Raw genomic sequence first — 16,817 nt, forward strand, 5'->3', positions numbered from 1 at the left:
AAGATGGTCTTGCAGATAGGAGGGTCAAGGCCATGAAGGCTTTGTATGAGGATTTATGTGATGTATATTAACCTACAGGGTGTCAACGGAGAATAAAACTGATTTCCTTTTCTTGAAATGTAGACCAGTGTAATATCCATTTTGTAGATAAACCATGGAGACCTATACAAGGCCACACAGTGCCAGCTCCCCCATTTCCAGATCTAACTAATCTGTTCATAGAATGCAATTTCTCTCTCTCTCTCTCTCTCTCTCTCTCTCTCTCTCTCTCTCTCGATATTACTCAGACGATTTAGCAATATGGAATGGCAGTTTCACTGGACTATGAAAAGGGGGAAAATAGTGGCTGACTGAGAGTGGGTGTGAAAGGAAGGAAGTGCTGCCAGATAAACCACAAGGGAGTTTACCAGAATTGTCTGTTGAAAGAAGAGGCAATATAGCTGTATGTTTTCCCCTAAAGAACTGTGGGGGGAGAGAAAATATGGAGGGCACGGGCTAGCCATTCTTGCTCTATGAGGAAAGAAAACACTTCTGAAGTATGCTTCATCCAGCAGCTCACACCCTTCAGTTTAACCAGCTTGCTCTGTAAAGAATGGCTCATCATTGTGAAAGCCACTAAACCAACTGTCAGCAACCAGAGGACCTTTCAGAGGAGACAACACTGTTTGCTTTGAGTAAATTAAATAGGCTGAAATTATACTGTGCTTTCTCTTGAGAGAGAACAATGAAGGGAAATAACTTGCGCTGGAAGAACTATTTTATGCTGTAATTTAAAACAATGAAAACTTTATCCATAAATTGCCTGTTGCTGAATAGACTGCGCCACAGTATTGTCACAATTACAACTCTGATTTCCATTCTGTTTTCCGAAATGACACTTAAATTTGCTGTTTGCGTACCCGTAAATGGAATGCAACACCTTATCAAATGGAAGGCATCCAAGTGTAAGAATTCATTCTCCAAAATGAGCTCTCTGGACCTTGAGATGTCTTTGTGGGTGTGTGAAAATATTTAGGTCCCACTTTATCTTCTTGGATTCAAAAGGGGTAAGGAGGTCCTTTTAATATGGACACATAACAAGCTCTGCTGGACGTTGGCAAAGGCTTATCTAATTCAGCATTCTGTTTCCCCTGTAGGCTCCTGATGACCTGGGATGCCTACAAGCTGGGAAAGGCAGTCAAAGACTCACTTGTTGTCACCTGTCAACAAATGGTATTCATTGAATATGCTTCTCTGAGCATGGAGGATCCATTCAGCCAGAATGGCTAACAGACATTGATGGAGATATCCTGCATAAATGGCCTAGATTGCCTTTAGATCATATCCAAAGAAACATTTCATGAAGTACAGAATTAAGGCAGTAAATTGTATCTAACTTTCTGCTTATCTAAATGCTGAGGCATTTCCTCAAAGCCATTCAGGTATGTTGCGTTACACTTGTGTAATTTGCTACTTGTAACACTGCCATTTTTACCCTAATGGATGAATGATTCAAGTGACTTGTTACCATTTCAAGTCAATTTCAAATACATTGATACAAAGCATGTTCTCTGCAGAAACATAAGCTCACGAACTGGGCATTCTAGCAGGATGTAATCCGTGGAAAAGCAAGACTGATCACTGTGCTCTGCTCCAAGATAGTCTCAAATTGTATTTGCCGGAGCCCCTGCTACAGAGGCCACTGCTGTGCAGCTCACAGAAATGAATGTGATTTACCAGGGAAAGTGTTTGATTAAGGAAGTGCTTTGAAGGCAGTTCCTCCTGGCAGTCTATTTGTGTTGCTTGTTTATGCTGCCAGGGTTTCTGCTGACTGGAAAGTCTGACATTAGGTGGGTGATTCCGGAGTAAACCTTGATCTTCCCAGCACATCACTGCCAGTCTGTATTGCCAGCAGGAGAAGTGAACTTGGGCAAATTTTGTGAATATATTTTCGGTCATAACTTCCAGATAGGCATCATGAACTAATAACCCCTCCCCCAGTATTTCCCATATAAAAACAGATTATTCTTGCAATAGCCCCTTCTTTTGAAACACTAGTACTTACCTTGGCTTGATGGCCTTGTGGTAAAGAAAATGATTGCAACCTTCTGCTTGATCATATTTTTATTAGAAATTGAATATAGTTCTGCATATTGGTTTGACCATTTTTGACCCTTTGTTCTTATCAAGGGAGCAATATGGGATCCTCTCCAAAATGTTGCTTCTCATGAGCTGGAGGAGGGAATGTTTTGAACGGGGTCAAGCCGGTCTTATCTTGTGTGCCAAGGCCAGAAGGCACGAGCAAGCCATTACAATCTGTAAACCTTGGGGGCTGGGATTGATGCCAAGCAAAGACCCCGATCCCTGCCAGCAGTTCCGGAAAGGCTGGTGTAAAGGCTGTAGGGTGTTCCAGGGAGGTGGAGTGGGATGTAGAGACCCCAGGCTATTGGCTCATCCTGCAGGCCCAACTTCCAAGGGAAGGCTATTTAATGTAATTGTTCTCTGCACAGATTTGGGAACTCCCCCTGTGTCTACATTTCTTCTGCAATAAAAATATAAAAAGGTTTTTCTCTCAATGTGATTCATTGGGGCTGGGCAAAAGAACCCTAATTTGGCCATTTGGCTATCAGACTGATTCTGCACAGCAGCGGCTATGAGTTATTGTGGAGTGTGAATAGGGACATATACAGAAACCTCACAATAATTTTGGTCATCTGAGGGTGGCGGTCTCAGAGGAAGTAACTAGTTAACTTCTTGGTGTTTTGAGAGCCATCACTTCTCATTAACTGTTTCAGGAGATGTTCTCTGTAATATTATTCCCCATTTAGGTCTTTACCCGAAATCCCGCCCCATATCCCACCCATTCCTGGTTCCACTCCCAAAGTCTCCAGGTATTTACCAACCCAGAGCTGGCAACTCTATTTCCCTATGATGCCATTATTTTGACTTTGAACCCTATGTCTTCTAGTATCTGCTGAAGGTGGAACATACCTTCCTTTATCAGGGTGAGGGATTGAGGAAAGGATTGAAATTTAACTAAAACACAAAGCGGAAACAGACAGTAATAGCTAAGAAAAGAGAAGGAGCAAACCAATACAATTCATGGGAAAATATGGAAGCAAAATATGAAAAAAAGTATCAGAGATATATAGACAGAACAGATATGCATGAGCCTATAGCTGCAATATAAGCTGGATGTGTAAAGTGATTCTGCTTTTTTGTGGTTTAGGGTAATTAAAAAAATTAGATCTTTCTGTGTGAACTAGTAATATGGTTCAGTGATTATACCTCAGTTTTTCTTCTGCTGCTTTTAAAGCAATTAACCCAAAACGAAGGGTCACTGAAATGTAACTTCAGCTTCAGATATTCAATTACATAGCATTTTCATGCAGAGTAAGATCAATTTTTGCAAGATAAAGTGCTGTCAATTATATTCTACAGGTGTGCATAACTTCTGGCACCCAAGCATGCTACTTTTATTTTGATATTTTTGATGTGATAGATGCATAGAAAGCTATTGTTTCGAACGTCATTCTGCAAGGCAGATTCCATTATCTGATTTTCAAATGGCTTACTAAATTTCACTGCATGAGCGAAAAGACCATGATTTCAGATTATCACTGACAGAGAAGCCTCCCAGGATTCAATTTAAAAAGTATTGTTAATAATAATCAGGAACTTTTTCTGGATTTTCTACCAGAGCTAATTGATTGGCATTCATAGGATATATTTCTAATATAGGCTTAGATCTAACACAGCTTTTCTACATGTCTTTCTAGCTACTTCTCACTCCCTGCTGTCCAAAATAAACTGTAAAATATAACTTTTATGAAGGGAATTGTGGGTTACAGTGGGAGAGAAGCAAAAAAGTCATATTCCACAGGTAGAAAATCTTCTCACCATGGAAGAAGTCCGGCAAGTCCAAAATGTAAGAGAAATACTCTTCAGTCAGGAATTTACCGTAATATTTCAATCACTGTGACTACACTCTGTATGGACTCAATATCCCAGCTGCAAACTCAGAGCTGGAAGAAAGGAAGGAGCCATGAGGCTCCAAGTACTGACCTCTTGGTTATGCTAAATGGCCAATGCAGGACAATGGTTTACCACAGCACACTCTGCTAGTAAGCCACACCAGAGCTGGGAAGCAGAGAGATCCTATGGTCCCAGGTTCAATCTTTGTCATTTCCAATTATTTATTTATTTAGATTTATAATTAAATTAAAGGGATCTGGCAGTAGGTGATGTGAAACTTCTGCCTGAGACCCTGGAGAGTTGCTGCCAGTTTGAGTAAACAAGGATGGACCATGGACCTGATTCAGTATTAAGCAGCTTCATGTGCATGAAAAGACTACAGTGATATAATTAAAATGTTTTGGGACAGCAAGAGACAGTAAGATCATCACCGAGGGTGGAGATGAGGCAGTCAAGTCATTTAAACTTAGGACATGAGGTCCTCTGTGTTTGAGCTTCAGACCAGGGAGGCACAAGGCATGAAGGGCTAATCTTTACCTTGTGAATCCATCTTATTCATATAGCCAAGGGCAATGGAGAGAAGACCCAACCATGAGAACTAAGGTAATTATGAATTTTAAGTACTTCAATGTCAAGTAAAACTCACATGTCCTAATTAAACAATACAGGGAAAGAGGATGGCATGTTCTCACTTTTCCATTGTTCTCTTGCTCAGCCTGAATGCTAAAACAGAACACGTGTAAAGTTTTTATTCATTTATTAAACTATTTAAACTATTAAAGAGCCTCTTGTGGCGCAGAGTGGTAAGGCAGCCGTCTGAAAGCTTTGCCCATGAGGCTGGGAGTTCAATCCCAGCAGCCGGCTCAAGGTTGACTCAGCCTTCCATCCTTCCGAGGTCGGTAAAATGAGTACCCAGCTTGCTTGCTGGGGAGTAAACGGTAATGACTGGGGAAGGCACTGGCAAACCACCCCGTATTGAGTCTGCCATGAAAACGCTGGAGGGCGTCACCCCAAGGGTCAGACATGACTCGGTGCTTGCACAGGGGATACCTTTACCTTTACCTTTATTAAACTATTTTAATACCAAAATAGAACCGACCAGCACATTACAAAACAAAAAAAGTGGTGCAAGATAAAAAATCGTGGCCACAATTGAGCCATAGGATGGCCAAGAGTTGGACTTGACTGAATGGCTGACATTATCATCATTAAACTATTTTATGTTTTGAATGCTGCCTTAAGGGGGTATTGGGGAAGAGCAGCAGATAAACTAGCACCCCTGGAGTTCAGGAGCTTGAAATTGACTAGTTGCTGTAGTTAAGGGTGGCCAAACTGTGGCTTTCCAGATGTCCACCGACATCTGGAAAGCCCCAGCAAGCAAGTGCACGTGCTGGCCGGGGCTCATGGGAATTGTAGTGCATGGACATCTAGAGAGCCACAGTTTGGCCCACCTTTGTAAAATGGAGCAAAGTGAGCAGCTGAGCAGCTGTTCCTGCTGATCATGTCTGTGAGAAAACCCCACCTGATAATACTCCCCATGACCGGGCAGTCCTCCCAGCTGTTAAGTAGTGGTTCACTGTTAAAGAGCTAAAGAGCAGAAGGGAATGCCACAACTAAATGTCACCATATGCGAAGTTCTGCTCCCCTCTGGATTGATTGCAGGCGGAGCTCTCACATGGTGGCTTTGCCTGTAGCTGGCATAATGTATTCCCTTTGAGTCAGATCAAAGGTTTTTCTAGCTCTGACTTAACAGGGAAAATCCTGGGAGTCCCGTGAGCTGTGCTTTGAAACAGCATGGTGTCATGTGGAAGCTCCGGCATAAAAAAGGGGCCTGCTGTGTACTAGCCAAGGAAAAATCCCCGCAAGGCACCCTTAACAATGCAGATCTCACATACACATCCTTAAAAACCATCGATATCTAAACAAACAAGAGTTTTAAGTCACCTTTTTATTCTATCATATATTGTGCACTAGTGTCCTCTTTACCATCTGCATTGTCAGGAGCCTGATCCAGTTGCAGCAGGAAGAGCCTGTGCAGGGCGTGGAGAGGTGAAGTGTGGCTTGATGCAGTAGTCACTTCTGGGTGGGGATATCAGAAATGACGCCACTGTGTTCAGCACTGATCTAGAAATCCTTATGGCAAGTACATGTTGCATAGGTTTGCCAACCTCCATGTGGGGCTTGGAGATCTCCTGGAATGATAGCCAATTTCCAGACAGCAGAGATCAATTCCCCTGCAAAAAAAATGTCTGTGTTGGACAATGTGGCCATTATATTTTGCTGAGGTCCCTGCCTTTCCCAAGCTGCACCCCCAAACCTCTAGAAATTTTCCAACTTGGAGATGGCAACCATAATGGTGTATGATGCCGTCTCCCTCCCCATTTTGGTCTCGCTGTGACAATAAGCCACCTCTGAGGACAGCTGCTTTGGACAGGAGGTTGCCCAGAACTGCAGACAACTTAGCCAGGCCAATTTAGCTGTGTTAATCTGTTGTAGCAAACTTACAAGAGTCCAGAAGCACCACGAAAGCCAAACAGAATTTATTGTAGCATGTGCTTTCATGAGACAAAGCTCACTTCTTCATGTAGCATGAGACAGTTGTTGGCTGTTTTGAACTCAACCCATCAGCTTAAGTGCCAGATCTTCAATTTAACTGTATTTTAAAGTAAATTGTGTGTAACTGTATATACCAGGGACACATTTGTCATTTTGCAAATGTCCAATAGTAGATATTCTAGACAATACAAGTTGGATTGCCAGTGGGGAATGGGAAAGGGGAGGGATAACAGTTTGGGAATATGATCTGATCCCCCAAGATCTTCCCTTTCAGTCTGTTATATAACTAGATTTGAGCGCGCAGAGCTGTCTTTTTTCTCTATCAGACTTCTCTCAACCTTCTGCCCCTAAAAGAATATTTTCAGTACTCATCAGGCTGGTTTTGAATTTTTCTCTTGTTTCATTTTGATAAGATCCCATTTTCCCCTGCCCTGTCTGTGGGTGGCCTGTTTTTCCTGCTTCATCATCTACTCAGGATGGTGAAGGGGTCAGCCAATTTTCTATCAGAACAAGTGCTGGTTCCAGAAGACTTATCCCCTTGTCTGCCTGTCTTCCTCCTTATAAACTTTTTATCAGTAAATGAAATGTTGAGACCATATTTTCTTGCCACTGTTTTATGATTGCACTTTCCATGGCCTGTTAGATTTATTTGTTCTTCTGGTGTGGTTTTATTGGTTCATATTTTAAATATTGAATTTGGTTGTTCTATGTTTTAATGAAATACCACTTCGGGCACTGTTTGTAGAGCATGTGACACAAACTTACACATTGAATAATCTATAAATAAAGTAACTTTATTCTGAAAAGAAACAACTATAATTCTCGTCTTTTTTCTGATGTTAAGTTGCAGTTGACTTATGGCAACAGCAAATCTGTAGGTTTTCAAGGCAAGTGACCTTCAGAGGTGGTTTGCCATTGTCTGTCTCTGCATGGTGAACCTGGGCTTCCATGATGGTCCCCCATCCAGATGCTGGCCACAGCTGCCCCTGCTTGGCTTCTGAGATCCAACAATATGGGACTAGCCTGGGCTATCCAGTCAGAGCTCTTGCTTCTTTTAGCACTTCTTTAGTACTTTACTGTATACCTTATCTTGCTATTTAACAGGTATAGCTTTGGGAGTCTTACGACTTTATTACAGCCTCAGGCCTGTAATACCACCCAGAACCGTATGGAAGGGCAGTATAAAAATCTAAATAATAGACTGTCAGCCATCCTGCAGAAAGGCACCCACAGACTTATGGCAGCTTCATCTCTAACCTATACTTCCCCCGCCCCCCCAGATCCAAACCATATGTTCTGTGTTAGACGATTAGAAATTACTGTCAAGTATGAAAGTCCAATGGAGGGCTATTTGAAGACACATGATTTTCAGTATTTGAGTTTCATATTAAATCCAAGCACCCAAAATCAAAACAGTAGTTTCCTGGTAAGACCAAACTCTGTCAAGCTGTTCAGATTCTAAATTGCTATAGGGTAGTTCTATTCACTATATTTCCATGCAACAAAAATTAGTTTCAGAGTAGTCCAGTATGGGGATGTCTGGGAGCAAACATTGAGTTTTGCCTTATTATGAAAAATGATAATTGTGTGGTGGCTACACAGAAACATTTTCATGTTGTTCACTGTATGTAAAACTTGCCCTAAGAAGCAGTCTACAAAAATACATCTATTCAATTTGTAGTGCAACTATAAAAACCTACAATGACCAAAATGGTTGTTTGCATTACAAATGACTTGCCTCTGCTTGTCATCTATATTGCAGTAATCTTCAAATGTTTCCATACATTGCCTGGACAGGTTGTGTGTTCAAAGACATAATGGTGATGGTGTATTATTTTTCACTAGTGACATACTATATGAATCCATTTATTATGATAAATCTAAAGATTGCCACTAAACATATTAAATAATGGTCATATTACATGAACACCTGTTCAAAGAGATGCATTAGGTTTAATATTTCTCATAATCAATATACACTGGTTTAAAATTAACAAACATTGCTCTCAGAATATAAATCTATAAATATGTACAGAGAACATTAAACTAGAAACTCTAGACAAAAATGGTGTCATCTAAATTGCTCGCCCACCCCAGACATTGGGTTCAGTTTGATTTTCCAAGATGGTCTTCAAGAGGCAGTTTGAGCTCCCTCTGCTGGGTGACTCAATTTGTGACAGTTTTTGCTAACAATAAAGTGAAATGCAAAATACCGGAGATGGGAAACAATGAATTGTGACTCCAATTAAAAGTTTATTAAGCTGCCTTTAAGACAGCTTTAGTAATCCATTTTGATAGCCAATTTCAGAACCAAATGGTTTAGCGACTGGCTGCTAACAGATTTTATTTACCTTTGCGTACAAAGCCCACTTGTGTCCAGTTAGTAAAGAGTGGTCCAGCCATTCATGAGATAAAGTGCTTTCTTTCACTTGTGCTTCTTCTTCATGCTTCAGAATCACTGTGGTGTGCTGTTTAAAATATCTGCAGTGCTTCCAATAGAGTCACGCTTCCCACCCCCTGCCCCTTTTCATCGTGAAACCTTCCTCGAACTTTGTAAAATGTGTTGTGTGGAATGCTAAAACACTAGCCCAACATAGCACTTCAATACTACAGCGGCACCACTGAGATGTCTTGGCAGCATTGGAACACATGATAATTTGGTTGTTGTTACATAGATTCGAGAGGAGAGAAGTAGCTTATTGGGCGGTGGCAGCTCAGGGCACCCCAGTAGAGCCATGGTAATAATTAAATGCTACATTTGGTTAGGGCTATACTGCACAACTTAGGAGTGTTTTAAAAAGTTTGAAGAAGATCACACAATGAAAAGGGGCCTGAAGTCTATGTATTCTGAAAGAGAAACATATGAAACTGAAAGGTGGTCAGGCATGAACATTGATTTAATAGAGGGAAGTAAAAGGGTGGGAAATGGAGATTGAGGGAGGATATTCTCCTGTGATTCTCACAGGTTTCTTTCTTGTTTCTTTTTAATGAAGAATAGAATGATCCACTTACAGATTTCCCAGCATCTTCTCAAGCTGGGCCTTCACGTGCAACTTTCCAGAGAAGGCTTCAGATGAAGCTTCCAGTTGCCTTGCTTGTGCCACCTGAGAATCAGATAAATGGGGGACTAGATGACAGATGCTGGGTAAACACAGGGAGATCAGATTCCATCTGTCTTTCTGGAACTAGATAAACCAAAAGTGAAACAATTCTCTTCTGCTAGGTTAAAAACAATCTTCTGTAGAAATGGATTCACCTAATTCATCACTCATGAGCTACAGTTACCTATTTTAATTGGATCGTTTAAAATTGGATTTCGCCCCACTCTTGCTATGCTAAGTAATGAAACGTCTGTACGTTTAAGATTGCTGGGTATTTAACCTCACTTTTAATAACATCCTCCCCATTCTTTCTGCATACAGGTACATCTATATTATACAGTGTAACATTTATTTACTACTTTTACAAAATTTATCCCCACCCTTCTGCCCGTGCAAAGGCTATTGAGCTGGCTAAGTTGACAAAGTAGGTTCTAATTCACAAAATCTTGGTGGTGGTGATGGAGGAGGAAAGCATCCTGAAGTCACAGACAGCACATGATGATCCAATAGGGCTTTCAGGGCAAGGGATGTTCAGAGGTGGTTTGCCTGTCTCTGTGTAGTGACCCTAGACTTCCTTGGGGGTCTCTCATCTAATACTAATGAGGGCTCACACTGCTTAACTTCCAAGATTGGACTAGCCCAGGTAATTCACCTTAGGCAATAAAATGTTATGCCACAATAAACATATTTGTCTTTTAGATATCTCAGCTGTTAGGTAAATGTGTGTACATTCTGGTTTTAGGGTTTGTTTTTATGCTGTAATTTAATGATTTTATTTTATCGTTTTTCTTGTAAGCTGCCTTAAGCAGGCCTCCAGAGAGCTGGTTTATACCTTTTCTGGACAAACAATCACAGTACCCTGCCTTTGCTCTAAAGTGTAGTGTGTTTACCCAGACACATCCATTTTGTCCACACCCACAACTGTTCTTAGGTAAGTGAGACTGAAAGATAATGGAGCTTTGTAGCTGGGTAGAATTTTGAAATCAGGTTTCCTGGTCTACATTGAACATGCTAGTCACTAGGCTGCATGGCTGTCTTACAAGGAAGTCTTCCAAAGTTTTCTGAGACTGAAGGTAGACTTTATCTGAGCAAAAGCCCATGGTCAGTGCATATGTTTCCCATGATGCTTGGCCTGAGCTGGCCTCTTACCTGCTCACATGGTGCACCATTACAATGAATGAAGTAGAAGTGTGAATGGTAAGATCTGCATTCAGAGTTCCTCTTAGCTATGAAGCGTGCTGGGTGGCCTTGAGCCAGTCACGTTCTCTAGGCCAAACCTATTTCACAAACTTTCTAGATAGAGGAAGCTTGTAAGCCATCCTGAGCTCTTCAAAGGAAGGACAGGAAGCAGTTGTGATAGGTACATGGCATTTTCAGAGATGCTGCCGAGTTTAATTGTGCATAAGATATAATGTGGAATGCAGAATAAAGGGAACTGTCCATGTAGATATGATCTAATCTATGTAACATAAGCTGTTTCAAGAAAGAGGAAGGTGCAAATGAACCAAATAAAAAGAGAAGAAACAAATACATACATAAAAACATAAGAGGAGCCCTGCTGGATCAGACCACTTAGTACAACATTCTGTTTCACACAAAGGCCAGCCAGTTCCTCTGGAAGGCTAACAAGAGGGCATAGAGGCAGGAATTTAGTGCCTCTGAATGTAAAGATTCCCCTCAGTCACTATGGCCAGTAGCCACTGATAGACATATCCTCCATAAATCTATCTAATCCCCTAAGACTTTTATCATGTTTTAAATGCAGATAATTAAATGAAAACAAAAACTTACAAATGTTGATGCATATTAAATACATGGTCTTACCATGCAGCAAGTAATTGTGATTTGAGAAGTATTTTATAGCACAGAATATTGTTTTAAATTTAATGGACAGTTGACTGATATACCTAACGTGTGACTCCCCAGTGTGGTGTACTGGTTAAGCATGGGAGCCTCTAATCTGGGGAACTATGATTCTCCACTCCTCCACATGTAGCCAGCTGGATGACCTTGGACTAGTCACAGTTCTCCCTGTGTTATCTCCCAGATAACATCTGGGGTTATAAAGAAAAGAGGAAACAAAATCAGGAAACATTTAATTAAATGATCAGTTACACTAAGAGGAAGTATGAATTTAATTTTTGCATGTTTTCAGTTCTGCTTGTGTAACTACTCATTTGAAATACTGCTTCTAGCACATTCTGCCCCCCCCCCTCCAAAAAGCTTGGAAATAATTAAGGAATTAATGAGAGGATCAGAACTAGGCAAAGTGCAGGGGCTACTTGATAGCTGCTAACAAGGAGGAGCTCAGCTGAATGTAAATCCAGGGGGGTGGGGAGGGGGAACAATACTCTGCTGTTTATTTTAGCTGGCTTTCCTCACAATCACTTATGGAAGAAACTTATGATATTGACTAAAAAAGGCTTGGTGAGAAGCTGGATGAGGAGAGGTGGGCAGTAGCACAAGTGTGTGTGTACCTTCTTCTGCAGTACAGAGAGAAATGAGATCAGAAAACAAATACTTTCTCTTTCATATTGGCAGGCTGTAAGGAGGAAGACAGGAAGTGGCAGGTTGGGCGTGTATATGTAAACTTCTGGACAGTGTAGGAGGTGAACTATAAGATCCTATTAATCTATCTAGAATTCAGGATCCATTTCAGTAGATTGGTGGCTGGAGAATACAGTGCAATTCCTGTTTGCTCTGCGTTTACTGCCTCTGTTTGCTCTGAAGGGGACTTACTCCTTGCTGTGTGCAGATGGGACACTGCAGGATCTGAATATGTCATAGTGCAGAGAAAAACAACAGCCATAATTTGGTGGTGGTGGTGGAAATGCCATCAAGTCATGGCTGAATTATGGCAACCCAATAGCATTTTCAAGGCAAGAGATATTCAGAGGTGATTTTTCATTGCCTGCCTATGGTATTCCTTGGAGGCCTTCCATCCAAACACTAGCCAGGCACAACTATCCTTAACTTCTGAGATCTGATGAGATCCGGCTAGCCTGGGCTTTCCAGGTCAGAGGAGCCATAATTTGCCTCCAGCTAAATCCTTCAGCAGCACAAGACAAACCTCAGGTAAGAGCAAACAGGACTTACTCCGGCTGCGTTTGCCGCGTCAGGGAGGCCCCACACCTGGGCGAACACTGTGGCGATTGGGAGCTATTTCTGCTCCCCCTCACCCGGTGTTTCTAGAATGTATTGAAGAAGACTGAAATAATATATAATCAAGAATTATTTAGGTAGCAAATAGCATAATATTGAATGCCATATATGAAGAAAGAAAAATCAACAAATTAATTGCTACTCTGCAATCAACAATAAATTAACACAAACATAAAAAACAAGGAAAGGTGAACACAATAGTTATAAAACTGCTGAATCTGTAAGGCAGCCATTCTTAACCAGGGTTTTGTAAAACCCTGAGATTTACTGATGGCCCTGGAAGAGTTTGCCGAATGAGATTGAATATATATATATATATATATATATAGTGTGATATGACCATATATGGTCATGTTGGCCCCTTCCAAATGGCCAATGATGGGACTGGAGGGAGTGGGAAAGGGAGGGCCCCAGCTGGGTGTGTACACAGCTGTGCTTCCCAACCACATTCTACATGATTGCACTACTTCTGGGGATCTCATAACCTTTAAAATGTTTCAAGGATTTCTCAACAGTAAAAAAAATGTGAGAAAGGCTGCTCTTAAGACCTTACACAGTTTTTTCTGACGTCCTGATTGAACCTAGCAAGCTGGATTAAAACAACCTTCTTCACTAGCTTTATAAGAAACGACATAGAAAACTAAGGGTCACAAGCCTACAAGTAAGGTGGATGTGGATAGTGTGCATCTAAACAATGAATTAAGAACAAGGAATGTGAGGGGGGGGGGGAAGAGACAGGAAAGGGTAGGTGGAGGAAATGGTAGGAAGACACAGGGAACAGATGTAAGCAGAGACTAATGAGAGAGGGGATTCCAAAACCTCAATGCAATTAAAGTCAAGAAAGAAGTATTCAGGAATCTGGCCAAGACACAGGAGGCTAAAGGAAGTGGGACAAAGTAGCAATTGGCTGAAAAGCAAGGACCCCAGGAAACAATGGACACTGGTGACAAGGAGTTGAAGAGAAGAGGAACCAAAGGTATGTAGGTCAGAGCCAAAACATCTCAGGAGGGGCTGTAAATTGATGGCAGGAAGGAAACAATAAGAGAATGGCCATTTGGAAGGTTAAATAGGATGAGCTTTAGGAGCTAAGAGGTCAAAGGGATAGTGGTTCTAAAGTCAAGATTCCTGCTGGGATGCTATACCTTCAGACACCACACAGGAGAATTCTGACAGTGGTATCTTTGTGACTTGTCATCCTTAAGATGGAGTGATAGGGTTTAAGGCAGTCTAGAGAGATTTAACATTGATTTGAACTAAGTTGCTAGTTCTCTGACTGCAGGTGTGTATTTGATAGATATATAATTTGCTACAGCAGCATCTTTTTAGCACAATGCAAGATGCAGCTGTCGGGCAAATTCAGTTCAGCTGAAACTACTATATAAAGTAGCATAATACAAGGAAATGTTATGAAGGCTGCTGTGCTGAGACCCAATAGGACGAGTTGAAGGGTTCGGGGGGAAAGTCTGGGCATATTGTATGAAAACCTGAAGGGCACGTTCAAGTCATTTTGATTTAGCATTTTAATTGTGATGTTATTCTCTTATTAACTGAAGCTGCAGTGTAGGCACAAGCAGGAAGATGCACTCAGAGTTCTTTCAAATAATTCTTTATTTTGCTATGAAACAGGTTGCAGAGTGCAAATAGCAGCACAAGGCAATCGGCAACCCTTAGGGGACAGAAACAGATTTACAGCTTATCTAAAGAGAAGGAGCGCCAGAGAAAGGGAAGCCATTTTCAGCTCACCAACGTATCACATTGTTTGTAATTTTTTTAAAACTCTGCAAAAGAATTAGAGATGCTTTCTTGAAGTTTGACTGTTTAGAGTGGATGCTGAAGTTACAGCATAGCTGCCAAATCCAGGTCCTGGTGAAGTGTGGCAGTGGAGCATTTTGGAAGATGGTGGCTTCTGATGCTGTCACCATCCTGCTGCCACATCTTTCCCCCCGCTGAAACAGTATTCCCTAAGAATCTTGACACACAGTCCAGCTAAAGTTCCCATGCCCAGTAGGACTTCCTAAAATCTTGTGAGAACCTGGGAAGACTCTGTTGGTCATGGTGGTTTGCCTTACAGTGGCTATAGCTCTTTTGGGAGTGGGGAGTGTGCATGGTATCTAGCTGTTCTGGGCAGGGGCAGACAGTTGATAAGAGGCCAATAGAGAGGGTGGTGACCTCAAGCAGCACACTATGCCAAGCTGCTAGTGCTGAAAATGTTTCAACTATAAATTAACCTTGACAGAAAAAAGTAGATTTCAATTTTGATGCCTGTGTGGGAATTTCCTGCCTCTTTGGCCTGCCTTTATGTTGGCTGATTGTTCCTCTGTTATGCTGAAGACTCAGAGTACTTAGCTAATATTTTAATAGCTACAAATTATTGGGAAATAGTTATATAGGCTATACGCAGGGAAAGGATTCTACAGCTTTGGAAATGTTTGCGATCATTTAGAGGATTTTTTCCCTTTAAAAATTGTTGCAATTTACTTTCTTGGTGTTTTCCCTGTCTTATAATTTACAAAAAGTTTACAAAAAGTTAACTAGGTCCTAGTGCACCACTTGGGACCTCCTCTATTGAAATATCATGGTAATATTTTGGGGAGAACATGTTCCTGATTTGCATTTTTAAAAGAATGCAGTGGTCCTATTTAATACTGAATACTAGTGCTCTGAGGCAGCATCAGGGGAAGACCTTGGTCTCCGTGGCCTGTTTGTTGGCTGCTGTGTGAAATAGGTTGCTGGACTAGATGGTTCACTGGTGTGATCCAGCATGGCACTTCTTATGTTCTTAATACACAGTACAAACATTAGATATTTACAGTACAACAGGAACATAAAATCTCAGGTAATGTTTACCTCTCTCCACTCTGAAGACTACCCATTTATTCCCACCATCTCTGTTTTCTTAGTTTGATTTTTCTCTGAGTTGTTCTTCTCTTTGATAGGCTTTCAGGGAGATAGAAATTAATGTTTTTATTTCCTAATTGTTTTGCATTAACCTGGTGTTTTTCATCATGTATTTGATAGATTTTATATCTTTTAACTGTTTCCTTATTTCTATGGATGGTGAAATCCAAGAATCTTTATATGAAAACCTAAGTTCTGATAGAAACGTTTGTATACACTCCAATAGAATCAGAGAGTTGGAAGGGACCTCCTGGGTCATCTAGTCCAACCCCCTGCACTATGCAGGACACTCACAACCCTATCGCTCATCCACTGTAACCTGCCACCCCCTTAAGCCTTCACAGAATCAGCTTCTCTGTCAGATGGCTATCTAGCCTCTGTTTAAAAATTTCTGAAGATGGAGACCACCTCCCGAGGAAACCCACTGAGAAACTGCTGTGTCAGGACTTTCTTCCAGATGTTTAGATGGAATTTCTTTTGAATTAATTCCATCCCATTGGTTCTGGTCAATCCCTCCAGAGCAAGAGAGAACTCTGCTCCATCCTCTATATGGCAGCCTTTTAAATTCTTGATGATGGTTATCAGATTCCCTCTGTTGCCTCCTTTCCAGGCTAAACAGACCAAGCTTCCCCAACCTTTCCTCATATGTCTTGGTCTCCAAACCCCTCACCATCTTTGTTGCCCTCCTCTGGCCACACTCCAGTTTGTCTACATCCCTCTTCAACTGAGGTGTCTAAAACTGAACACAGTACTCCAAATGAAATTAACTGTGATGATAGTTAATTTCAAGAGACAATACACTCCCTTTTTACTTAGGGCTGATTCACACAATTCAAAGTCTGGGCTTCCATGAGGACTTTGGATCATATCCATGTGGGGTGGTCTATTGTTCTCAGATGTGCAGGAGCCAGATTTAGATCAGGCCTGCGTCATGGAAGGAGAAAAGGCTTCAGTTCCCCTCCCTCCATTTCCCTGAGATGAATTGTTCCCAAGGAGCCATGTTTACTCCACTGGGGAACTTACAAGTAATGATGGCTACATGTAATTGCTCACTAAAGCAAACGGCAGCTTCCAGCTTCTCTATTTGAATCTGAATTGGGCTTTTGTGTGCCTGGGGATTACTGAATTCCTAGTGTGCACCCACTC

At 41.4% G+C, this 16,817-nt stretch overlaps 1 protein-coding gene across 5 annotated transcripts in view; it reads right to left on the reverse strand.

Annotated features, from left to right (window-relative positions):
• LOC143844656 (uncharacterized) overlaps positions 1–16,817 on the reverse strand; it is a 33,682-nt gene that overhangs the window by 9,749 nt on the left and 7,116 nt on the right. For 3 of the 5 annotated variants that reach the window (XR_013234070.1, XR_013234069.1, XM_077352079.1), the window contains one exon: positions 9,523–9,614. The exons of 1 other annotated variant lie outside the window; for it this stretch is intronic. Coding sequence is in view for 1 of the 4 variants with exons in the window: in XM_077352079.1 (XP_077208194.1) it covers positions 9,523–9,614 (92 nt within the window). In the remaining 3 variants the exon portion in view is untranslated. Of the gene's footprint in view, positions 1–9,522; positions 9,615–15,620; positions 15,711–16,817 lie in introns of all 5 variants that reach the window. One more of the 5 variants, XR_013234068.1, reaches the window with a different exon arrangement.

Source organism: Paroedura picta, chromosome 9, assembly GCF_049243985.1.
Source record: "Paroedura picta isolate Pp20150507F chromosome 9, Ppicta_v3.0, whole genome shotgun sequence".
Classification (NCBI taxonomy): domain Eukaryota; kingdom Metazoa; phylum Chordata; class Lepidosauria; order Squamata; family Gekkonidae; genus Paroedura; species Paroedura picta.